Source organism: Triturus cristatus, chromosome 4_2 (genome assembly GCF_964204655.1).
Source record: "Triturus cristatus chromosome 4_2, aTriCri1.1, whole genome shotgun sequence".
NCBI classification, from domain to species: Eukaryota; Metazoa; Chordata; class Amphibia; order Caudata; family Salamandridae; genus Triturus; species Triturus cristatus.
Window position 1 is genome coordinate 730,000,373 of NC_140586.1, and position 25,503 is coordinate 730,025,875.

Sequence of the window (25,503 nt, forward strand, 5' to 3'; positions counted from 1 at the left end):
CCTCGTGGGATTGTTCTTACAAACTTCGGGGGCCTATCAACCTCTGCTAGGAGAATGTCATAACTAAATGTTAAGCCAGAAAATGAATGGTTCGCGGTATGTCACCCTCAGTTTGTATGTTTAAAAAGTCTCTACTGAGGGCTGACGTGTAGGTAATGTGGTATCGACTTCAATAAAGTAGTCAGTTGCTTTTGCATCCAGAAACCTTTAAAGATCCTGGCGAACTATTGTGACCTCTGCCGTGCTGTCTAGCAGAGTCACTGCCCACTTCTTCTCTAGGAGAAGAGTTCTCAATATGTGTGGCATATTTTGCTGAAATTCTCGTAACCTTTCTTGAATTTAGTTTTTTATTGTGGAAGTTTCTCTTCCTTTTTTATGAATACATCAGACAAGCGTTATGAGTCCTTTTTTGGTTTCAAGTACTCTTCCTGTCTGCTCTCTGATCTCCCCCCTCTCTCGTATTGTTTGTCTGATGTGTCCAGAAAGGATTGAGAAGTACATGTATCAGTATACTGATACCTATCCAGCTGTTTTAGTGTGTTACGGTGGTGTTAATTGTAAGGTCTGTCAGCGGTCAACAGTTGCGGAGATCCTCCCTGTGATTTAGATTTTCCTTTATTTTTTTGTTTGTCCCAGCGTTTTTTAGAAGACTCTGGTGCTTGTTTGATATTTTCCTCTTCAGAACTACCTTTGCCAAGCTGTGGCTTATTTGGTTTGGCTCCTAAATTATCTCGGCATATAGATGTACTGGTGTCCGCAAACGTTTTTGGTAGCTTGTGCTCTTGGTCTGCGACTGCAACTTGTGCGATCCGTTGGCGTATAGCCAGTTCTGCTGCTTTGCCTTTAATGGTGGCTGACCTAATTCAAGATACTATGGCAACGTTCCCAATTTCATCCCTAAATCCAAGGCAGGGGTTGCCTCGTACTCCTTTTGTATTTGTTTTAGAACGTTAGGCAAAACAGCCAGAAATAGTGTACCATGAGTTATGGTGTTGATTGTAGCAAATACTGTACCCCATGTGGCACAGTCATCAAATGGGGGAATCATCTCAGGTGGCAAGCACATGGTAATAATTCTCTGTTTATCTTGGGGTCATGTATGAGTAAACATAGTTTCAAGCTGATTTGTTTTTTGTGCTATCCAGAACGGAATTTCTTCCTGCCTAGTGGGAAATTTACCCATAATTGCAAATTATAGTTACAGGACTAATGACAGACACAGCTAACTGTTTCTGAACAGCTTGAACAGCCCTCACTGGGGATTAGTTATTTTTGTGTAACATACAGAGTTAAACGTCTCGATAGTCATGCAAGACCATTATAAAGAATGTAGTGTGTATTCAGTTAAAGCTGAGCAAACACAAGGAGATGTTGGACGGAGCACTAAAACTTTTCAGACACTCACCCCCAGTCACAGATCTGGGTTGAATCCATCATCAATCTTTAGCTCACGTCGACACCCCAGTTAAGACAGCTATATGCAAATCAGTCTTGACCCTGTGCCTTTTGTGTACAGTCCAGCCCGAACTGCCAAGCCATGTCTTCCCTGGACCGAAAACAAGCATCATGGGACCAGTTTCGTGCTAACAGCCCTCATCACCCAGGCTAGCTTGAATCCAGTGGCAAAGTGAGCAAGGGGCTCGCGTCTGGGCATACCCTTCCAACTTAGGGCAAACAAAGCAAACACAAGGAGATGATGGACGGAACACAAACTTTTCAGACACTCCATCATCGTTCTTTAGCTCACTTCGCCACCCCAGTTCAGACACAGCTATATGCAAATCAGTCTTGACCCTGTGCCTCATGGGTGCAGTCCAGCCCGAACTGCCAAGCCATGTCTTCCCTGGACCGAAAACAAGCAATTATTAGGCAGATAAAACAAAGCAAAGTAACCAGCATTGTGAAATGAATGAACATTCCAACCATACCAGTATTTGTGCTATATCTGTATTTCTACCCATCACAACCACTGCTCTGAGAGCAAAATTGGGTATACACTCTGCATGATCCCTCAGGCTAGCCCAAGCCCCCATACCTGGAAAACTTGGCGAGGCAATCTGCCTGGAGTAGATTGACAATCCCTCTCTGCAGGATGGAAGCTCAGTGTTCACAGTGCTACATGCCAAACACAGCAATGTGTCTCAGGATGGTGAAGACAGGAATGGGAATGCTCCTCTCTGACCTCCAGTACGACAGGGGACAGTTTATATAATAAACCCAAAACCCACTGTGTTAGAGATCCTGCTCTGATGTAATGCTGTGTCTAAATGTTAGAAGCTGTTGGCAAGCTGACAACATAAGCTCCATGATATCTTGTTCTGTGTTCTAGTCTTGCACTGTGTGTACTGCTGAAACTAGGGGAAAAGCTTCCTAAAAACAAGCAGCATGTGCAGCGTATTCTCAGAATAATATTGTGCAACCAAAACATGTAAAATATAACCCTGCTAAAATGATGTCAGTCTAAAATGTAAAATTAAGTGGAGAACCAAAGTAGGTCTGTGACTGAAATCCTCACACTGTCATCTTGCCGTTCCATGCAGGCCGCATTCTCGGAACACGTTTACCAGAACGAACACAGTCTTTGACCTTCAGGAACTCTCTCTCCTCGTTCCAGGCGACTGCCAAGAAAATACTTGCATTCAGTCAGTCGCTCTCCTATGCAGGAAGGCGATGGTGTGGAAGCACCATGAATTTCCTCCTACTCGATGGCCTGTTGGCTGCGCCCCAACCTCTATTGGCCATGATGTCTTGCTTGTTATTTTCCAATAAATCCATTAACTCCGTTGAACATGCCACTGTCTGACTGGTATTTAACTGAGCTTCTCTGTTTTCTTCTCCTATTTATAATATAATCTCATAAGCTTATATTGCATTCCTCAACATATTCCACTGTTTCTGTATTGGGGCAGAGTTAAGACAGTCTTGCTGTGCAAGTAGAAGCTGCCTCTTAAATTGTCAGGTAGATAGTTGACATGTAGATTGAGTTGGGTAGGAAAGGCAGCCTTTACCCAACAAGTACAGTACTAAAAAGAGTATTCTATATTTGTACTATCTTGGTTTGCACACAAAGCTGATGGATGCAAAATTACAGGTAAGTAGTTTATCGCTAGCACCATTTTCCTAAATCAGCTATGTTGTTGCCAGATATGCGGTCACCATTTCCATTTTTTAAATCTTATAGTAGATACTATGAAAACGTAAACACTTAAGAGCTAGTCAAGACTCAAATGAATGTTGACAAACCTGCAGTTGCCTAGTGATTGAAATTAGGAGACAGTTGCTTAATGTTAAGAAATTACATTACCGTTTTACAAGAAAATAATCTGATTCTTTATTTTTAGGATTACTTTTTTGATTCAAAAGTATTGACAGATGGTGAGCTGGCACCCAATGATAGATGCTGCCGTGTCTGTGGAAAGATTGGCCATTATATGAAGGACTGTCCAAAAAGGCGAAGGTGAGAATGTTTAGGACTACTGTAATTTTAACAAGCAGTGGAGGTGTTGAACCGTAGGTGTTCTGCCACTCTGTTGATAGTAATGGTTCTCTGTTATGGAATTTTCTTTGAGATCCATAAAAAAGGGACTACTTCTAGTCACCCGTAAGTTTCCCAAAACGCTTTTTACGACAAATTGTTTCATAAGGAAAATTAAATATACAAAAACATTGTACTAATTTCAAAATGTTTTCTTACTCAGTTAACAGGAACTTTCTAACTTTTTCGATTCGTCATTGCGGAGTAGTATGAAAAGTAATGTGCTATTCAGAATGGAAGGGGTGATCCATGTGTACACTTATGAATGGTGCACAATATTTTGAAGGTAATCCTTTCGCTAACTAGTGGAGTCTACCAAGCAGTGGAAAGACATTAGAAAAATCGTGTAAACTGCTTGAAATCTGTGCTTCTTGATTTGTAAGTTTTTTTTAGTCTCTGTATTTTCTGTATCAAGGTACCTAAATATGTAACATTACAATAAACAAGTTGCAAGCTTATTATGGATGCAATCACTGTCTTTCTGGCATCCTCTGATGGTAATCGAAAAATACGTTTCAGAGATATAGGGACTTAAAAGCAGGAGGGTATTAGTGGGGAAGGATTAGTTACTTATTACCTGTAATCCTAGTTATCTTCCAGGGGTATCCTCATCAAAGTCATAAGCACTAGAATATTCCCGCCCATGCGCGGGACCCCGGAAACACAATCATATATGTGACAAACATATATGTATGTATATATATATATATATGTGAGAAGTTGGCCTGATATGTAGTGCTCACTATTCTAGTGATCACCGTGTATCATTCCAAACGACCCTTATTGATGATTGGTTGTAAGTCAACCGTATAGACCAGCTATCCTAGTAGCGTGGATACGAGCAGTCTTTAGGCTAAACTCTAGAGGGCGTGTTAAGCAAGCTGTTTACCATCACATATACCCCTTGAACACCAAGTGAAAGGACACCACACAAGTTGTTATGAAAATAAAGGATATTTATTTATAACAAGACTACCCTGGCTCTTTATGAGTCAGGGAGCTAAGCACACTACAAAACTCTTATGAAAATACTTCTGGTTGCACAATTTACACAAATGCCCGAAGGGCACGGAACCATTTACACTGCAAGTGGAATGGAAAAGGTTAGAAAGTCTAAAGTTACTGATTCCGGAGTGATCCGATCAGTGGGACTAAACGAAAAAGGAACTGGACACTTGTAAAGCAAACCTGCGATGGAGCACTGAAATGCTCGAGTTACCTAGCCCAGAGGCTGCGGCTGCGGGAGGTTCGGCAAGATGTCGGGAGTCCTCGTTGTAGTCTCAGGAGCCTGAAAGAAGAAGTTGCTGGCAGGCGACCAGTGTTGATGTTCAGAGAGATCCAAGCCTGGATCGGTGATGGAGAAAACCTGAAAGCAGAGGGGACTCAGTTCTCAACCGCTAGCCAGCGATCGTGTGGGTACCAGGACGGCACCGGCTGAAGTCACCTCGACCAGGTGAGTGGATGACGTCGGACTCGGCTGTTCCTCGGACCAGGAGGCGCGGCGGCGACCAGGATGGAGGGCGAGCTGTCCCACGAAGGTGTCTGCTGTCGATGATGCTGGGCCCAGGAATGGGGCAGCGGATTTTGGCAGTGGCAACCCACGCGAGGGAGTCAAGATGGCGTCTGAAGTGGGTCAGGAGGGTCCGAGGTACTCCTCTGTTGAAAGGGAGCAAGAGCCAGTCTGGAGTAACCAGACTAGTGATGAGACAACCGTGGTGCGTCGTGAAGAGGGCCACAAGCCGGTTGGCAAGTGGTCGGACAACGCGGTGAACAGCAAGGAGCGGAAGGGCCCCCACGCAGATCTCGTGGATGCTGGGGAGGCAGACTTCGGTGCTGGAGCCGCTCAGGGTTAGGGCTTCTCAAACTCTAGGTGCACTCACTCGAGGGTCCCTCGGTGGGCGTGCTAGATAAGCGTCGTGCAGGTTCTGAAGATGGCCGGTCCCACAGGTCTCGTCACACCTACGAATCTCAGCTGAGCTGATGATGTAGGTCGAGGTCAGAGATGGCAGGGAACCCGGGTCTCGTTGAGCTGGGCAGTCTTGATCCGTAGGAGTGACTTACCGCAAGCGCTTAGGTGGTGCCTGCTGGTGCAGGGTGGCTACTCCTTAGCCACAAGGGAGAGTCTTCAGAAATAGTCAAGAGTTCCTTTCGTGGAAAGTAGTTCAAGATTCAGAATTATCCGATTATCCGATTATCCAATTTGGGAAGGGGACTCGCTCCTACCTTTATTCTAGGAAAAGGGGCTGGCCCGTGACTAGGTCCTACCTATGGGTGGGGCCAGGAGGGGGGTGGTTACACCCCTATCCTTTGTCCGGCTTCGCCCCAGCTCAGGGGCTGGTGTGCCCCCGAAACTGGTTTGAGCCGGGCTATGCACAGTGAGCACCGGGGTGCCACTTGCAATCACCTTCCTTTCAGCCCTGCCTACCTGGGATACACAAACCCTGTCTGGGATGGTGCTAACACCGCCCTCGACAGGAAACCCTTTGTCCAAGCTCCCTTCGCTGGAAGGTCTCCCAGCAGCAGGAGGTCAGACTTGTGTCTGGTGGCAGCATCCATTTTGTGATGCTGAGGCTTGAGTCAACTTTAACCGGGGTTCAAGGTTACTTCCATGTCGTGCCCCTCTAAAAGGGGGGAATGCTAACCCCGTCGCCAGAACTGGCGAGGGGTTTGTATTCGAATTCGTATGACACCTTACTCGACATGTGTAGGTGATGCGATGCCAAAGTTAGCAAATAACCGCAAGGATTATAATGCATTTTAAAGTAGTTGGCCCGCGTCACCATGGAACGGCTATTAGGACTTGGTTCCGCAAGCCGTCGACGGCTCAGCTCGCGCCAGAGCACCGTCCCACATGATCCCCTGCACTCTGCCTTCAGGATTGATAAGGCCTGCCATAGGAGTGACTGATAGGAATCCATGTGTCCATTTTAGGGTTAGGTATAGGAATACTACACCTACAGCAACGGGTGATTACACCACCTTGCCCCAGCTGTCGTGCAGCCAGTTGTGTCAGATTTGGGCGGCCATCCAGGGGTGGCATAATACATGCTGCAGCCCCTGGTAGGCCCTGGGTACACCGATGCCCTGGATACCTGTGGTATGCTGAGACAGGGACTGACAAGGCGGCCCAGTTCCAATTAGTGGATGCACCTAATGTACATGTGTGTTAATTTCGCGAGAGAACAGCTAGGCTGTGGGTCTGATTAGCAGGCCCACAGCCAGGGAAAGTCGTAAACCAATGAAGCAAAAGCAAAAAATCTGGGTGATCATAGGATTGCAGACCCTACTCTCCTACATGACACCCCCCCCAAACTTTGGGACAATAAGCTAACCTTGACCAGGTGAGTCTTCTTGCTCTAAGTGGAAATACCTGGAGAGCCCATCTGCATTGCCATGATCAATGCCAGGTCTATGCTCCACTGTGAAGTCCATCCCCTGTAGGGAAATGGACCACCTAAGTAGTTTGGGGTTTTCACCCTTCATTTGATTTAGCCACAAGAGGGGCTTATGGTCGGTCTGAATCTTGAAGTGAGTGCCAAACAAGTATGGCCTCAACTTCTTAAGGGCCCAAACCACAGCAAAGGCCTCCCTCTCAATAGCTGACCAATTCTTCTCTCTGGGGGTCAGCCTCCTGCTAATAAAAGCTATGGGCTGGTCATGACCATCAAAATTCAGTTGAGATAGAACAGCTCCCACACCCAGCTCCGAAGCGTCTGTTTGGACAATGAATGGTTTGGAGTAGTCTGGACTCTTTAGGATAGGTGCTGTGCACATGGCCTGCTTTAGGTCATCGAATGCCTTCTGACAGCTTGCTGTCCACTGAACTTTTTTTGGCATCTTTTTACTTGTCAGATCGTTTAGCGGGGTCACAATGGATCCATAATTTCTGACAAATTTCCGGTAATAACCAGTCAGGCCCAAGAAAGCTCGAACCTGAGTCTGGGTGGTTGGAGGAGCCCAGTCCTGGATGGCCTGTATTTTGCTCTCCAATGGCTGAACCTGGCCTCCACCTACAAGGTGGCCCAGGTATACAACCTGTGTCTGCCCTATCTGGCACTTAGTGGCCTTGATAGTGAGGCCTGCCTTTTGCAGGGCCTCTAACTCTTTCCTCAGGTGGACCAGGTGATCCTCCCAGGTGGAGCTAAAGACAGCGATATCGTCCAGATACGCCGCACAGAAGTCGTCCAACCCAGTGAGAACTCGATTCACCAGCCTTTGGAAGGTGGCAGGTGCATTTTTCAAACCAAAGGGCATTACCACGAACTGATAATGCCCACCCGGGGTAGAAAATGCTGTTTTGGGTTTGGCCTCCTCAGCTAACCTGATTTGCCAATACCCAGCTGTCAGGTCAAACGTACTTAAGTAGTTGGCCGAAGCCAACCGGTCTATAAGTTCGTCTGCTCTTGGTATTGGGTGGGCGTCAGTCTTAGTGACTGCATTGAGGCCTCTGTAGTCCACGCAAAACCTCATCTCTTTCTTACCGCCCTGGGTGTGAGGTTTCGGCACGAGAACTACGGAACTAGCCCAGGGGCTGTCCGAGGGCTCAATGACTCCCAGCTCCAACATTTTCTGCACCTCTGTCTTGATGCAGTCTCTGACATGATCAGGCTGTCGATAGATTTTACTCTTTACGGGCAGACTGTCCCCAGTGTCGACCTCATGGGTACACCAATTGGTCTGACTGGGTGTCAGAGAGAACATATGTCGAAAGGATTGAAGAACCTGTTTACAATCCTTTTGTTGATGTCCAGAGAGGCTGCCGCAAAAGAAAACACCATCTACTGACCCATCGTCAGGGTTCTGAGAAAGCAGGTCCGGGAGAGGGTCACTCTCCTCCTCCTGTCCCTCATCTGTGGCCATGAGCAAGCCCATGCCCTCCCTGTCGACATATGCCTTGAGCCTGTTTACATGGAGCACCCTGTGGGGGCTCCGGGGAGTTCCCAGGTCTACCAAGTAGGTGACCTCTCCCTTTTGCTCAATGATCGTGTGGGGCCCAGACCATTTGTCTTTAAGTGCTGCTGGGGCCACGGGCTCCAGCACCCACACCTTCTGTCCAGGCTGGTACACAGTCAGGACAGCCTTTTGGTCGTGCCAAGCTTTCTGTAATTCTTGGCTCGCCTCAAGGTTTTTAGATGCCTTTTCCATGTACTCCGCCATCCGCGAGCGGAGGCCGAGCACATAGTCCACAATGTTTGATGCCGGCTTTCTGAGAGGTCTCTCCCATCCTTCCTTTACCAAACAAAGGGGTCCCCTTACAGGATGTCCGAACAGAAGCTCAAAAGGGCTGTAGCCAACCCCCTTCTGCGGGACCTCCCTGTAGGCGAACAAGAGGCAGGGTATCAGGACATCCCATCTCCGCCGAAGCTTTTCAGGTAGTCCGTGAATCATCCCTTTTAGGGTCCTGTTGAATCTCTCAACAAGCCCATTGCATTGTGGGTGATAGGGTGTGGTGAACTTGTAGTTGACACCACACTCCTTCCACATAGCAGTCAGATATCCCGACATGAAGTTTGCACCTCTGTCTGAGACGACCTCCTTAGGGAAGCCCACTCTGGAGAACACTCCGAGTAGGGCCCGTGCCACCACAGGTGCTGTAGTGGTCCTAAGGGGAATAGCTTCAGGATACCTGGTGGCGTGGTCCACCACCACCAGTATAAACTTGTGCCCTGATGCTGTCTGGGGTTCCATTGGTCCGACAATGTTGATCCCCACTCGTTCAAAGGGTACCCCCACCACCGGTAGTGGTATGAGGGGGGCCTTTGTCGTGCCACCTGACTTACCACTGGCTTGGCAAGTGACACAGGAGCGGCAAAACTCCTTCGTATCTTCGGACATGTGGGGCCAGTGAAAGTGTGGAACAATTCTGTCCCAAGTCTTATTCTGGCCTAAGTGACCTGCAAGGGGAATCTCGTGGGCCAAGGTAAGAAGGAAACCTCTCAGAGACAAGGGAATGACCAGCCTCCTGGTCGCGCCAGGTTTGGGGTCTCTTGCCTCGGAGTACAGGAGTCCATCGTCCCAGTATACTTTGTGGGTACCTGTGGCGTTCCCTGCAGCCTCAGCAGCAGCCTGCTGTCTGAGGGGTTCAAGGGAGGGGCAGTCTAACTGTGCCTTCCCCAGGTCTTCCCTGGAGGGTCCCCCTGAGCCCAGAAACTCAACCTGACCAGGTTCAAGCTCTTTCGGCTCAGTTTCCCTCAGTTCTTTAAGGTCAGCCTCCTCAGAGACTTGATCCACAACCTGGGGCAAGGGGGAAGGCGAAGCCTTACCCCTACTGCTCCTTTTCTTGGAAGGTATCTGGTCCGTTCTTCCAGGATCCAGCACCTGTTCAGTGGGGCATCTTTTGGCCTGTGACCTGGTCACAGCAAGGACATGTGCTGGCAAGCCTAACATTTCCATGTGAGTCCTCTGCTCCACTTCTGACCATTGTGACGTTTCCAAATCATTGCCCAACAGACATTCTACGGGGAGGTCTGAACTAACCACAACCTTTTTCGGGCCACTTACCCCTCCCCAGGAGAAATCAACAACTGCCATACTGTGATTAGTAGTGACGTTGCTGGCATTGGTCACTAGGTAATCGGTACCTAGCATGATCTGTCCAGGGTCCACAAAGTTAGGCGTCACCATAGTGACACTGGCACAAGTGTCCCTGTAGGCCTGAGCCACTTTTCCATTGATCAAAGGTGTCTGTCTGTATTTGCCCAAAGTATTGGGACTGGCACCAGGGGACATATCCATATCCCCTGTACAGACAAGGACGGCCTGAGTGAGCGTGCTGACTAAGTCGTCACTCCCCTCGGTTCCCAAGGTTAACCCAACTAATGCCTTGGGAGGCGCACTACCACTGCTGACTGTACTAGGGGGTGCAGGTGCCTTAGGGGCTGCAGTGGCAGGAGTTTGCCCTCCTTTCTTGGTGCACTCACTAAACCAGTGAGTCTTACTTTTACAGTATTGGCACCACCTTTTTGACTGGCCTTCTTGAGTCTTCTTCTTCTGTGAAGCCTGACCCCCACCCTCTTTGGTTTGTTGGGGACCTGTCGAAGACTTCTGGTCATTCTTTTCGTTCTTGTTACTACCCTTTTGGTCTGCTTTCTTCTGACCACCCTGGTTCTGGTTCTGGTTCTGGTTCTGCTTGACCCTTGTTCTGACCCATCTGTCTGCCTTCTTTCCCAATTCTTGGGGAGAGGTCAGATCCGAGTCAACAAGGTGCTGATGCAACAATTGGTTCTGACAGTTGTTTAAAATCTGTTCTCGCATGATAAGATTGTACAATCCTGTGTAATCAGTAACCTTGCTACCCAGCAACCAGCCTTCCAAAGCCTTAGTGGCACAATCGACAAAGTCAGTCCAATCCTGAGACTGAATTTTCTGGGTGTCCCAGAACAGCAACCTGTACTGCTCCGTGGTTAAGCCAAACCCATCAATCAGTGTATTCTTCAGGACTTGGTAGTTGTTTGCATCCTCAGCTCTAGTAGTGAGGAGCTTGTCTCGCCCTTTACCTTCAAAGGAGAGCCACAGTATAGCTGCCCACTGACTTTGGGGGACGCACTGGACAGTGCAGGCCCTCTCCAACGCAGTTATCCACTTGTGGATATCGTCCCCTTGCTTAAAGGGGGGCACTATTTTACTCAGGTGTCTAGTGTCTATACCCCTGTCTTTCTCTCTAATGAGAATGCTGCCACCAGTGGGATCTAACCCACTTAATTTCTGCTCTCGGGCCAAGGCAAGTCTTTCTTTGGCGAGGGCAAGTTCTTCCCGCTCGATCCTCAGATTGACTTCCCTCATCTTCGCTTCATGCTCCCTTCTCTGAGGGGACGTCATTCCTCTCTGAGAAGATGCCTGAGAGACATGTGTTCGAACAGATCTGTTAGAGCCTCTGGAGAGAGACCTAGCTCGTCCGTTCCCAATGTTAGGCCTGCTTGAGCGTGGGCCCGGGGCTCCCCCAGTTCCATTCTCATGCCTGCTTAAGTTGGTCCTTGTAAGCCTGCTGACTACCACTGGACCTTTGTTTGCCTCGTCTCCTGATAACTCCTCCTCGTCTTCCTCCTCTGTATGGAGGTCGAGGTCCGGGTCACCAAGGGTTCCCTCTAAGGGAGGCATGTTCCCATCAGCATTGGGGGGACCTGTGTTAGAGGACCTCCTAGCATCGTACGTCTCTAAGAGACCTATCAGAAATGCGATGGTAGGGTTAGAACCCTGGTTTAGCTTCCTGGAGGCACACAGCTGTCTCATCTCCTTGAAGCTAAGAGCTGCATATCGTGACATGACCTGTGGAGGGTCACTGACCACTAAGGGAGTCTCCGCAGACTCTCCGTGGACCGACATGCTTCTAGTGAGGTGTAAGTGATGCACCTACCTACACTATTTGTTTACCTACTGATCCCTTGCTAAGAGTTGTAGTCAGGGTGTGCTAAGCCCTGTTACACTACAACAGCTGGTTCAGTAGAACTCAGAGTATTCTAAGTTAAGTTATATGTACCTGGGTACTTATGTGATCTTTCACTTTGATATTCTTAGGATACGTGTGTGGTAAAACAACAGCAAGCTCAAATCCCAACCGCTGCTCACCAATGTGAGAAGTTGGCCTGATATGTAGTGCTCACTATTCTAGTGATCACCGTGTATCATTCCAAACGACCCTTATTGATGATTGGTTGTAAGTCAACCGTATAGACCAGCTATCCTAGTAGCGTGGATACGAGCAGTCTTTAGGCTAAACTCTAGAGGGCGTGTTAAGCCAGCTGTTTACCATCACATATACCCCTTGAACACCAAGTGAAAGGACACCACACAAGTTGTTATGAAAATAAAGGATATTTATTTATAACAAGACTACCCTGGCTCTTTATGAGTCAGGGAGCTAAGCACACTACAAAACTCTTATGAAAATACTTCTGGTTGCACAATTTACACAAATGCCCGAAGGGCACGGAACCATTTACACTGCAAGTGGAATGGAAAAGGTTAGAAAGTCTAAAGTTACTGATTCCGGAGTGATCCGATCAGTGGGACTAAACGAAAAAGGAACTGGACACTTGTAAAGCGAACCTGCGATGGAGCACCGAAATGCTCGAGTTACCTAGCCCAGAGGCTGCGGCTGCGGGAGGTTCGGCAAGATGTCGGGAGTCCTCGTTGTAGTCTCAGGAGCCTGAAAGAAGAAGTTGCTGGCAGGCGACCAGTGTTGATGTTCAGAGAGATCCAAGCCTGGATCGGTGATGGAGAAAACCTGAAAGCAGAGGGGACTCAGTTCTCAACCGCTAGCCAGCGATCGTGTGGGTACCAGGACGGCACCGGCTGAAGTCACCTCGACCAGGTGAGTGGATGACGTCGGACTCGGCTGTTCCTCGGACCAGGAGGCGCGGCGGCGACCAGGATGGAGGGCGAGCTGTCCCACGAAGGTGTCTGCTGTCGATGATGCTGGGCCCAGGAATGGGGCAGCGGATTTTGGCAGTGGCAACCCACGCGGGGGAGTCAAGATGGCGTCTGAAGTGGACCAGGAGGGTCCGAGGTACTCCTCTGTTGAAAGGGAGCAAGAGCCAGTGTGGAGTAACCAGACTAGTGATGAGACAACCGTGGTGCGTCGTGAAGAGGGCCACAAGCCGGTCGGCGAGTGGTCGGACAACGCGGTGAACAGCAAGGAGCGGAAGGGCCCCCACGCAGATCTCGTGGATGCTGGGGAGGCAGACTTCGGTGCTGGAGCCGCTCAGGGTTAGGGCTTCTCAAACCCTAGGTGCACTCACTCGAGGGTCCCTCGGTGGGCGTGCTAGATAAGCGTCGTGCAGGTTCTGAAGATGGCCGGTCCCACAGGTCTCGTCACACCTACGAATCTCAGCTGAGCTGATGATGTAGGTCGAGGTCAGAGATGGCAGGGAACCCGGGTCTCGTCGAGCTGGGCAGTCTTGATCCGTAGGAGTGACTTACAGCAAACCGCAAGCGCTTAGGTGGTGCCTGCTGGTGCAGGGTGGCTACTCCTTAGCCACAAGGGAGAGTCTTCAGAAATAGTCAAGAGTTCCTTTCGTGGAAAGTAGTTCAAGATTCAGAATTATCCGATTATCCGATTATCCAATTTGGGAAGGGGACTCGCTCCTACCTTTATTCTAGGAAAAGGGGCTGGCCCGTGACTAGGTCCTACCTATGGGTGGGGCCAGGAGGGGGGTGGTTACACCCCTATCCTTTGTCCGGCTTCGCCCCAGCTCAGGGGCTGGTGTGCCCCCGAAACTGGTTTGAGCCGGGCTATGCACAGTGAGCACCGGGGTGCCACTTGCAATCACCTTCCTTTCAGCCCTGCCTACCTGGGATACACAAACACTGTCTGGGATGGTGCTAACACCGCCCTCGACAGGAAACCCTTTGTCCAAGCTCCCTTCGCTGGAAGGTCTCCCAGCAGCAGGAGGTCAGACTTGTGTCTGGTGGCAGCATCCATTTTGTGATGCTGAGGCTTGAGTCAACTTTAACCGGGGTTCAAGGTTACTTCCATGTCGTGCCCCTCTAAAAGGGGGGAATGCTAACCCCGTCGCCAGAACTGGCGAGGGGTTTGTATTCGAATTCGTATGACACCTTACTCGACATGTGTAGGTGATGCGATGCCAAAGTTAGCAAATAACCGCAAGGATTATAATGCATTTTAAAGTAGTTGGCCCGCGTCACCATGGAACGGCTATTAGGACTTGGTTCCGCAAGCCGTCGACGGCTCAGCTCGCGCCAGAGCACCGTCCCACATGATCCCCTGCACTCTGCCTTCAGGATTGATAAGGCCTGCCATAGGAGTGACTGATAGGAATCCATGTGTCCATTTTAGGGTTAGGTATAGGAATACTACACCTACAGCAACGGGTGATTACACCACCTTGCCCCAGCTGTCGTGCAGCCAGTTGTGTCAGATTTGGGCGGCCATCCAGGGGTGGCATAATACATGCTGCAGCCCCTGGTAGGCCCTAGGTACACCGATGCCCTGGATACCTGTGGTATGCTGAGACAGGGACTGACAAGGCGGCCCAGTTCCAATTAGTGGATGCACCTAATGTACATGTGTGTTAATTTCGCGAGAGAACAGCTAGGCTGTGGGTCTGATTGGCAGGCCCACAGCCAGGGAAAGTCGTAAACCAATGAAGCAAAAGCAAAAAATCTAGGTGATCATAGGATTGCAGACCCTACTCTCCTACAATATAGATATAGATATATAGATATATATAGATATATATAAAAGAAAAAAGCAAATGCAGCCTTTCATAACCAGAGCTGACTAATGCTGTAAGGACTCCCTTGTATATCATAAACAATACATTAAAAACAGGGTAAAACAACAGCAAAGCATGTTTGAAAACTGTTTTAATGCTTAGCACTTAACACAATCTCTCAGATAGGACTGAAAGCATTGACAGCTCACAGGCTGCATTGCAGAAAACATAACCTAGAAAAGGCTGAAAAGCTAACTCATAGCAACATAGAAATAAACTGGCACTGTGCCTTTAAGGCAGCCATGACCCCCAGCTTCCCATCATGCCTCAGGGGTGACAGTTAGGTCAGTTGTTCTTTGCGGTGACTCAAAAGCCATGACACAAAGAGTTGACAATTCCTTAAAAAACAAGGTTCCTTTGCCCGGGGAGGTGTGAGGGTTGCTGATGACTTTGATGAGGATACCCCTGGAAGAGAACTAGGATTACAGGTAAGTAACTAATCCTTCTCTTCCAGGGGATCCTCATCAATAGTCATAAGCACTAGAATAGAATAGCAAGCCTCACCTCTTCCACCTGCGGGCAAAGGAAAAAAAAAAGAATAATTAATAATCAAGCTCAGATAACTAAACTTGAAACCCCAGATATCTTATTATCTGAATAGATTCCTCAAGGAAGCTTGGCCTACTTGAGTATCTGTTCTGGAATCTTATTAAAGACAATAATGCCTTGCAAACGTGTGTACCGATCTCCAGGTTGCTGCCTTGCAAATCTCTGCCATTGGAACATCATGCAAGAAAGCTATTGTAGCCGCTTTCCCCCTAGTGGAGTGTGCTTTAGGAGACAATAATAGGGTTTTATTTGCTAACTGGTAAACCAATTTTATACAGGACACTATCCATCTCGAAATGGACCTTTTGGAAGCTGGAAAGCCTGTCCTCATGGAACCATAATTTAGAAACAATTGATCTGACTTTCTTATGCCTTTCGTTCCCTCCAAATAGAACTTGAGCACTCTCTTAAGATCTAAGGAGTGGAGTGATCTCTCCGCAGGAGTTGCGGGATTGGGAAAAAAGGATGGTAGGGAGATTGACTGGTTAACATGAAAATCAGATACAACTTTTGGTAGAAAAGCAGGGTGAGTCCTTAACACTACTCTGTTGTGGTGAAAAATAGTATATGGCTCTTTGGCAGACAGCGCTTGGATTTCTCTTACTCTGCGCGCTGATGTTATCGCCACTAAGAAAGCGGTCTTCCATGTCAAATGCTGCAACGTGGCTTTATAGATGGGCTCAAAAGGAGGACCCATCAATCTAGAGAGACTAGATTCAACTCCCAAGGAGGAGAAGGAGGCCGCACAGGGGGATACACTTTCTTCAACCCCTGTAGGAAATCCTTGACCACCTGAAAAAAGGAAGGCTGGTTTGGAGACTTTCTGTAGGCCCCAATGGCGGCTAAATGTACCCTGATCGAGGAATACTTTAAACCTGATTTGGTCAAGTACAGGAGGTAAGGAAGAATTACCTCCTCCTGCCCTGTTGTAGGATTAAAAGTATTTTAAGATTCACCACTAACTGGATGACAGTTAATTCTTTTAAAATTAACCCCGACAAAACGGAGGTTCTCGTCATTCCAACAATAAATAACTCCTGGAGTGGCCTGTTTTGGCCCAAAGAACTCGGGGCTCCTCCTTGCCCATCACCAGTCGTGAAAAGCTTGGGAATCAAGATTGATGCAGAAATCTCGCTGAGTCATCAAGTCTCCTCAGTGGTGGGCACCTGCACTGGTATCTTGAGACAACTGAGGAAGTTGGTTCAACTTTTATCAACTTCCTCCATGAAATCCATAGTCTCTGCTACTATTTTATCACGCCTTGACTATGGGAATGCGCTGTACCTAGGTCTTCCTTTGAAACTCACTAACCGGCTCCAAGTTGTACAGAATGACGCTGCTAGGCTGGTTCTCAGCCTTCCTAGGAGGTCCCATGCCTCACCCCTGCTTCTTAAGCTGCACTGGTTGCCTGTTAGACAACGCGCAAAATTTAAGGGCCTATGTATCGCTCATAAATCCCTTTATGGTCACACCCCCAGCTACATTAGGGAACGCCTGGTTAAGTACGTTCCAGGACGTTTACTTCGATCCACAGATGCTTTTCAGCTAGTCTGCCCTCGAAGCAATCTGGCTACCAAGGGTGGGCGAGCTATTTCTGTTATCTTACCACGTCTTAGGAACCAACTGCCAGATGCTTTATGGAAAGAACCAGGCTTGTTCCCTTTTCGAAAGCTACTGAAAACGCTGCTTTTTAGAGACACATTTTAATATCCCCGTTAGCAGGACTGTCTTTGCCGGGCCGATTGCAAATCTCCTTCTGTCAGCACTAAGAGACCTGCCGGTATACACGCGCTATATAAATTCCCCTACAAATACAAATACAAATACGAGTGCACCACAAGTAGAATCTTTTCCACTTAAAGGAGTACGGCGCCCTCGTGGAAGGTCTCTTTGCCTCTTTTAGGATGTGCATACAGGTCTGCGGTAAATTCAAGTGTCCACATTGCAGGACGTCAGGAGCCATGCTGCCAAGTTCTGTGAGGGAAGGTTGGGATGTAGAATCTTCCCGCCCATCTTGGCCAGCAGGTCCGATCTGTAAGGTAGTCTCCTGTGGGGGAGTACCGATAACTGTAACAGGTCCGGGTACCATCACTGACGAGGCCAGTTCAGAGCTATCAGGATCATCTTCATGTTGGATCGGATGAGTTTGGATACCACCTTCGGGGTCAGAGACAGGGGAGGAAAGGCGTATGCAAATATTCCGGACCAATCCATCAAAAGAGCATTCCCCTCGTCCCTGGACGGTGGAACCTGGATGCAAAGGCGTGGCATTTTTTGTTTTGGTCGTCTGCAAACAAATCTATGGAAGGTTGCGCCCACTGATAGAAAATATCTGCCACTACCTCGTCGTTTAGCACCCAGTCTGGCTGATCTTCGAAGTGCCGACTGAGTGCGTCCACTCGCACGTTTCGCTCCCCTGGAAGATGCACCGCTGCGAACGAAAGGCCTCGGGCTAGAAGCCAGTGCCATATTGTTTGAGCTTCTAGGGAGAGCGGGCGAGAGCGCCTACCACCCTGTTTGTTGAGGTAATACATGGTGGTCGTGTTGTCTGTTTGGATCAGGATCGATTTGGACGTGATTGAGGGTTGAAAAGCTTTCAGAGCTAGGTGGACTGCTCGCAGCTCCAACATGTTTATATGATAGGATTGTTCCTTGATGAACCACCGTCCCTGCATCTGCAGGCAATCCATATGTGCTCCCCATCCTTGTAGAGACGCATCCGTTACTAAGGACTGTGTCGGAACTGGTTGATGGAAGGGGACTCCCACTAAGAGGTTCTTTGGTCGAGTCCACCATAGAATGGACGACTTTGCTGCTTGCGAAAGCACTATTCGGTCTTCCCAGTGACCCGATGCTTGGTCCCACTTGTCCTCTAGGTCCTGTTGCAAAGGTCTCATTCTCAGCCTGGCATTGAGAATGAGAAATATGCAAGAAGCCATCGATCCTAGCAGAGATGCCACTTGCCGCACCGTTGGACGAGCTGCCCGGAGAAGAGTTTTGCACTTCTGTTGCATTGAAGAAAGTCTCTCCCCGAAGGAAACGCTCTTCCTAAGCTGGTATCCAGAGTGGAGCCCAAATAATGGATCGCCTGGGTAGGTCGGTGAACCGATTTCTCCGTGTTCACATGCAGACCTAGCCTGCGGAGTAGATTTAGACAGATTTGGAAATCGCTCCTTACTTGCTGAGGGGATGGCCCTTTCAGGAGCCAATCGTCCAATTACGGGTAAACGAACAGACCCCTTCTGTGCAGAGCCGCCACCACCGCCATGCACATGGTAAAGACCCGTGGGGCATATATCTGAAAGAAACACGTTAGTTAGATTCCTCACCTTAGAATATCCCCAGGCGTCAGACTGGATCCGGAAGATTTTTGTAGCAATACCCCTTGTGCATCGCTAGGCGTCGTCTGCGGCTCCGCGTCCGGTGTCGTGCGCTGGAATGACGTCGTCGGAGTACTTAGACGCCGCCCTCGCGCGCTGACGTCAGTTCTTCTTTTTTCCGCGACAGTAAGCGCCGATCCGGGAGAGCTACCCCTTTAGTCAATTTTTGACTAACTTTTTCGACTCTTTTTGGTCACTTTCTCGACTCTGGTGCCTGGTTTCAAGGCCTGCGACGACGGTCACCGACTGATGTCGGTGACCGATCATCACCGCCGGTGCCTGTACTGCTTGGGCCTCGACCACAACCCGGAGTCGTGCTCCGATTGTATGGCCCTGACCTCGAAAGCTAGGCGGGAGCGGTCCCACAAGCTTCTCGAGCTTCGCGACTCTGGCTCGAAGTCTTCGGGTAAGTCGAGGCGCTCTAGGCTTGGCTGGAGGGGTCGTCTCGAAGGGGAGGGAGTAGCCCCTTCGGACGATTTGCAGCACCCACCTGTCCGACGTGATGGAACGCCAGTGGAGCAGGTGATGGTGAACTCTGCCGCTCACTGGCGTGGAATGGGCCTGAAAGCTCGGACTAGGAAGGCTTTGAGGCGGATGCTGCCGGGGTGGATGTGGACTGACCGCGTCGTCCTCCGGTACCGCCTCGGCGGAAACCACATCCGCGACCCCGTGCAGGCTGGTTCTGCGGCCGGTGGCTAGGCGGACGTGAGGAGGTGCCCCTTCCTTGGCCACGAAAGGAGCGAAAAGCGGAAGTTTGTGGCCGCGGGGCCGAGAGGCCCAAGCACGTGGCCGTAGCCAGGGAGTCCTTGAAGCGAGCCAGCGCACTGTCCGCTTTGTCACCAAAAAGGCAAGCGCCATCAAAAGGCATGTCCATGAGGGTGCTCTGGACATCCCCTGAAAAAGACGTGGACCGCAGCCAGGCGTGACGTCGAAGCGCCACCGTGGTAGAAATCGCCCTACCCAGCGAATCCGTAGTGTAGAGTCCACATCGGATTGCATGGCGCGCTGCATCTCTCCCATCGGCCAGGGCCGAGGAAAGCCGCGCCCGGGCCTCCTCCGGGCACAGTGGCAGCACGTCCTCCACCGCATCCCACAGAGAGTGGGAATAACGGTCCAAGAGACAGGCGGTGTTCAAAGACCGCAGGCCCAAACTGAGCGAAGAGAACAGCTTCTTAACAAACTGTTCCAGTCTCTTGGAATCCTGGTCCGGAGGAGCGGACGGGAAGGAGGATTGGGAGGTAGAGGCCTGGATAACCAGACTCTCGGGGGTGGGGTGTTGGGACAGAAAACTGGGGTCGCCCGGAGCAGGGCGGTGGCGCCTGGCAACGTTCCTATCCACAGGAGGGACTGTGGAGGGCTTGGACCAGGTGCCCTGCAGAACGTCAGTGAGGGCCTCATTGAATGGCAGCAGAGGCTCAGTGGAGCATGCGGCAGACTGAAGCACCTCAGTGAGGATGTTAGTCCTCACAGCCACGGCAGGCAGCTCAAGCCCAAGGGCTTCGGCCGCCTTGCGCAGCACCACAGAAAAAGCTGCACCCTCCTCCGAAGCCACAGTCGGAGAGATGAATCCAGTGTCGGGTGAGGTATCCAACCCACTGGCCTCCCCCAGTTCATCTGCCCAGTCCTGAGCAAGTTGGCTCTGAAGGGCCATAGGGTCATCAGACCCCTCCCATTCGCTCCCGTCATCCGATTCCTGGTAAACAGGAGGAATGATCGGAGCCGGTCGCTAGACAATATGTGTCTCTAGCGGCGTCGGATGCGGCGTCGGACGGCGCCGCATCGGCGTCGGGACAGGACAGGGGCTGAACCGGGGATCGACGTCGACCGGAGCCGGCGTCGTGGGTGGTATCGGTGTCGGCGCCGGCGGAGGAGGCGTAACGAGGTCGACCGTCGGGGCCGGAGCCTCCAACGGCACTGGGGCCGGAGCCGCCGGCACGCGAGGTCGCCCAGTCGAGTCCGCGGGGCCCGAAGGCACGCCAGCGGGCGTCGACGGCGGGGCTAGGCTCCTCATGGCCGAGAGGAAGGCACTGACCTCCGCCGGCGTCGCGTCAGTCCCAGAGACCGTCGGGTATGGGGACTTGCGCGGCGCCTGCGGCTCCTCGGGGGCTGCGGGGGTGGAACCACCCGGACCCTCGGCCGAGTCGCGCGTCCGGCGAGGGGAGTCCGAAGAGCGGTGTCGCCTCACCGCAGCACCACCGTATCTCGGAGGATCATTTGAATCTTCTGCAAGAGGAAGTTTCGGCCCTCTTGGCCAAAGAGGCCGTTGAGCGCGTTCCGAGCCCAGAAGTAGGTCGTGGTTGTTATTCCCACTAATTTCTGGTTCCCAAGAAGGGCAAAGGAGGCCTACGCCCTATCTTGGACCTCAGGAACGTCAATGCCTTCCTCCGGAAGGAACGGTTCAAAATGTTGACTTTGGCTCAGGTTCTAGCTGCCCTAGACCCTGGAGACTGGATGGTAGCGTTGGATGTGCAGGACGCATATTTCCATATCCCCGTCCTGCCGGCCCACCGGCGTTACCTGCGGTTCACGGTGGGTCAGGAGCACTTTCAGTTCACCGTGCTCCCCTTCGGCCTTACCAGTGCCCCTCGGGTGTTCACGAAAGTGATGGCGGTGGTCGCAGCTCATCTGCGCAGATCAGGGGTTCCAGTCTTCCCCTATCTCGACGACTGGTTGTTGAAGGCGGGCTCGCCCCAGACAGACGTCTCCCGCCTCCAGACTACGGCGGATCTCCTGCATTTGCTGGGGTTTTCCATCAACGTGCCGAAGTCACACCTGAGCCCCTCTCAGAAGCTCCTCTTCATCGGAGCGGTTCTCGATTCGGCGCAGTTCCGGGTCCATCCACCGGAACAGCGGGTCCAGGATATACAGGCCCTGATTCCCATCTTTCGGCCTCTATCTTGGGTTTCGGTCAGGCTAGTGTTGCGGCTTCTGGGGCTTATGGCCTCCTGCATCCTACTAGTGCTTCACGCCAGGCGGCGCATGCGGGCTCTGCAGTGGGACCTGAAGTTTCAGTGGGCCCAGCATCATGGCAACCTGTCCGACCATGTCTTGATCTCGGAGGGCACTGCACAGCAGTTGCAGTGGTGGCTCACGGACCGCAATTGGGTCACGGGCAAGAGCCTCTCCCTACCCCTACCGAAGCATGTCGTAGTGACGGATGCGTCCCTCCTGGGATGGGGTGGCCATATGGGAGAGGCGGAGATCAGAGGCCTCTGGTCTCCGGCGGAGTCTCGCCTCCACATCAACTTGTTGGAGCTGAGAGCGATCCGACTTGCACTGAAAGCCTTCCTTCCCTCTGTCCGGGGAAGTGTTGTGCAGGTGTTCACGGACAACACCACCGCCATGTGGTATTGCAACAAACAGGGCGGGGTGGGGTCGTGGACCCTTTGTCAGGAGGCTCTGCGCCTCTGGACATGGCTGGAACACCAGGGCATCACCCTGGTGGTTCAACATCTGGCGGGCTCTCTGAACGCCAGAGCAGACGAACTCAGCCGCCGGTGCATGATGGATCACGAATGGCGTCTGAACTCCGAGGTGGTGCAAGGTCTCTCTCAGCAGTGGGGAGAGCCTTGGTTAGATCTATTCGCCACCGACGAGAACGCGCAATGTCAGCAGTTCTGCGCGTTGGAATTTCCAAGGCGGCACTCGCTCGGCGACGCTTTTCGTCACGAGTGGAGTTGCGGGCTGTTGTACGCCTTTCCGCCTATACCACTTCTGCCCAGAGTGCTGAAGAAGATCAGGCGCGACGGGGCCCAAGTCATCTTGGTGGCTCCGGATTGGGCACGAAGGTACTGGTATCCCGAGCTACTCAGTATGTTGACCGATCCTCCGATACGTCTGCCCCTTCGGGAGGATCTTCTGTCGCAGCAGCAGGGGACGGTCCTCCACCCGAACCTGACCAGCCTCCACCTCCATGCGTTGAGATTGAGCGGCGGCAGTTGATGCCATTTGACTTGCCTCCTGAAGTCTGTGATATCATTCTGGCAGCCAGGCGTCCCTCCACAAAGACGGTATACGCCTGCTGGTGGAACAAATTTGTGGCATGGTGCACAGCAAAGGCTGTGGATCCCCTTTCCGCCCCTCTTTCTGAGGTTCTCCTCTTTCTTCTTTCCATGGCCCTGCAGGGCTCTGCCCTGGGCACCTTGAAAGGTTATCTTACTGCCATCTCTGCCTTCTTACGGCTTCCTGATCAGCCCTCTCTTTTCAAGTCCCCTGTAGTGTCACGCTTTGTTAAAGGCATTACTCACACGTTCCCTCCTGTCCCTTTCGTAATGCCTCAGTGGGACTTGAATCTTGTTCTCACATTTCTAATGTGCGCTCCCTTTGAGCCTCTTCACAATTGTCCTCTTCGTCTTCTAACTCTTAAGACTGCTTTTCTGGTAGCCATCACCTCGGCTAGACGGGTGAGTGAGCTCCAGGCTCTATCGTCCAAGCCTCCTTTTCTATCTGTTCATCCGGACAAGGTTGTCCTTCGGCCTCGTCCTTCCTTTCTACCGAAAGTGGTGACCCCCTTTCATCTTGGGCAATCTGTCACCTTGCCCACCTTCTTTCCACCTCCGCATCCTTCCAAAGAGGAAGAGCGGCTCCACCGTCTGGACCCAAAACGTGCGCTCTCCTTTTATTTGGACCGCACGAAACAGTTCCGGGTGGACGACCAGCTTTTCGTTGGCTACGTGGGTGCTAAGAAGGGAAAAGCTGTGCACAAACGGACCATCTCCCGGTGGGTCGTTTTGTGTATAAAAATCTGTTATTCCTTGGCAAAAAAGGACCCTCCTGTTGGGCTGCGAGCCCATTCTACTCGGGCCACGGCGGCTACTACTGCTTCGGGACGGGTAGTCCCTTTGCAGGACATCTGTCAGGCGGCGACGTGGGCTTTGCTGCACATGTTTGCCAGGCACTATTGCCTAGACAGCCAAGTCCGGAGGGATGGCTTCTTTGGCCGTTCTGTCCTCCAGGACTTTCTTGTGTGATTTTGGTTCGCAGACCCACCACCGGGGTTGGTATTGCTTGGGTATCTATTCTAAGATGAGGAATCTAACTAACGTGTTTCTTTCAGATGAACAAGTTACTTACCTTCGGTAACGATGTATCTGTAAGAAACATTAGTTAGTTAGATTCCTCACCGACCCACCCATCCTCCCCGTTCTGCGAACCGACATCTAGGGTTAAGGCTATCCTTTTCAGGGCCCTAGATTTTTTGGCACCAGTGTCGGTCTCTTGCATGGCTCTGCGTTCCTGGCGCGGAAAGCTATGTACAAGAACTGACGTCCGCGTGCGAGGGCGGCGTCTAAGTACTCCGACGTCATTCCGGCGCACGACGCCAACGGCGGACGCGGGGCCGCAGACGACGCCTAGCGACGCGCAAGGGGTATTGCTACAAAAATCTTCCGGATCTAGTCTGACGCCTGGGGATATTCTAAGGTGAGGAATCTAACTAACTAATGTTTCTTACAGATACATCGTTACCGAAGGTAAGTAACTTGTTCTTCAGTCCGAAGGGCAACACCTTGAACTGGTAGTGTTTGCTGCCGACCATGAATCGTAGATATTTGCGATGACGGGGAATGATAGGTATGTGGAAGTACGCATCTTAGAGGTCCACTGAACACATCCAATCTCCTGCTTGCAGATGTGGACATATTTGATGAAGCGCCAACATGCGAAACTTCTCCTTCAAGATGACCTTGTTCAGCGATCGAAGGTCCAGGATAGGTCTGAATTTGTGCTCTTGATCTCTTTATAGCACCAGAAAGTACCTGGAATAAACTCCCTTCCCCCGCTGAGAAGGAGGGGAACCTCTTCTATGGTCTTTTTCCGCAGAAGGGTTACCACTTCCTGTTGCAGTAACTCTAGCTGGTGAGGACGAGATCTTATCGGAGGAATGTCCTTTGTAGACACACGAAAACGTAGTGCGCATCCATTGCGTAGTATACTGAGCACCCAACGATCTTTTGTTATATTGCACCACTCTCTCAGATGATGTGAAACACTTCCTCCCACTTGAGTGGGCAACGGCGCCAGAGGAAGCTCTTGCTCATTGCTTCCCTGCTGATTTAGCTGTGGTAGAGGACTGCTGCTGATGACCTCCTCTACCCCTGTTTGACGTACGACTTTGGAACTGTTTTCCTTGATTTTTGTTTTGGGACCACTGAGGGGTTTGAACCCTCTGTTGGTAGCCCTTGTGCTGGTTGGGTCTGTACCTCCGCTTGAACTCTTTTTTTCTTCTCTAATCCAACCACCTTCAGAGTGTCTAACTCGGCTTTCATCCCAGCCATCTCCTCATCGATATGGGTGCCAAATGTGAGAAGTTGGAATGATGTATGATGTCACTAGTTCTAGTGTACACCTTATATCAGTCCAAACAACCCTTATGGTGATTGGTTGTAAAGTCAACCTTATAGACCAGCTATCCTAGTGGTAGCATGGACAAGAGCAGTCTTAGGCTAAACTCTGAATGGCATGTGAAGCCAGCTGTGATACCATATATAATCCCTTGAATACCAAATGAAAGGACACCACAACAGATATATAAATATAAAATAAAGTGTATTTATTCTAGTCAAACCCTCAGCACTCTTTATGAGATTCGAGGTAAGTACAACACAGTCTTATTTAAGCATACATTAAGTCACACAGGTAAGTAATACAGTTAGTCCCTAGGGGCCACGTAAACCATATACTAAAGAAGTGGTATAAGGACCACTGTCACGGAAATAGAATAGGCCTAGGCCTAGGGAATCGCTGGGGCTACACTACACTACCAACAGTTAGGAAGTGGGAGGCCCACGGGATTCAGGTGCAGAGT

The 25,503-nt window shown here is 50.6% G+C and overlaps 1 protein-coding gene across 2 annotated transcripts in view; it reads left to right on the top strand.

The window, feature by feature from the left end:
- TUT4 (terminal uridylyl transferase 4) overlaps positions 1 to 25,503 on the top strand; it is a 1,269,543-nt gene that overhangs the window by 1,039,419 nt on the left and 204,621 nt on the right. For both annotated transcript variants that reach the window (XM_085602613.1, XM_085602614.1), the window contains exon 26: positions 3,342 to 3,457. In XM_085602613.1, coding sequence (XP_085458739.1) covers positions 3,342 to 3,457 — 116 coding nt within the window. The remainder of the gene's footprint in view (positions 1 to 3,341; positions 3,458 to 25,503) is intronic.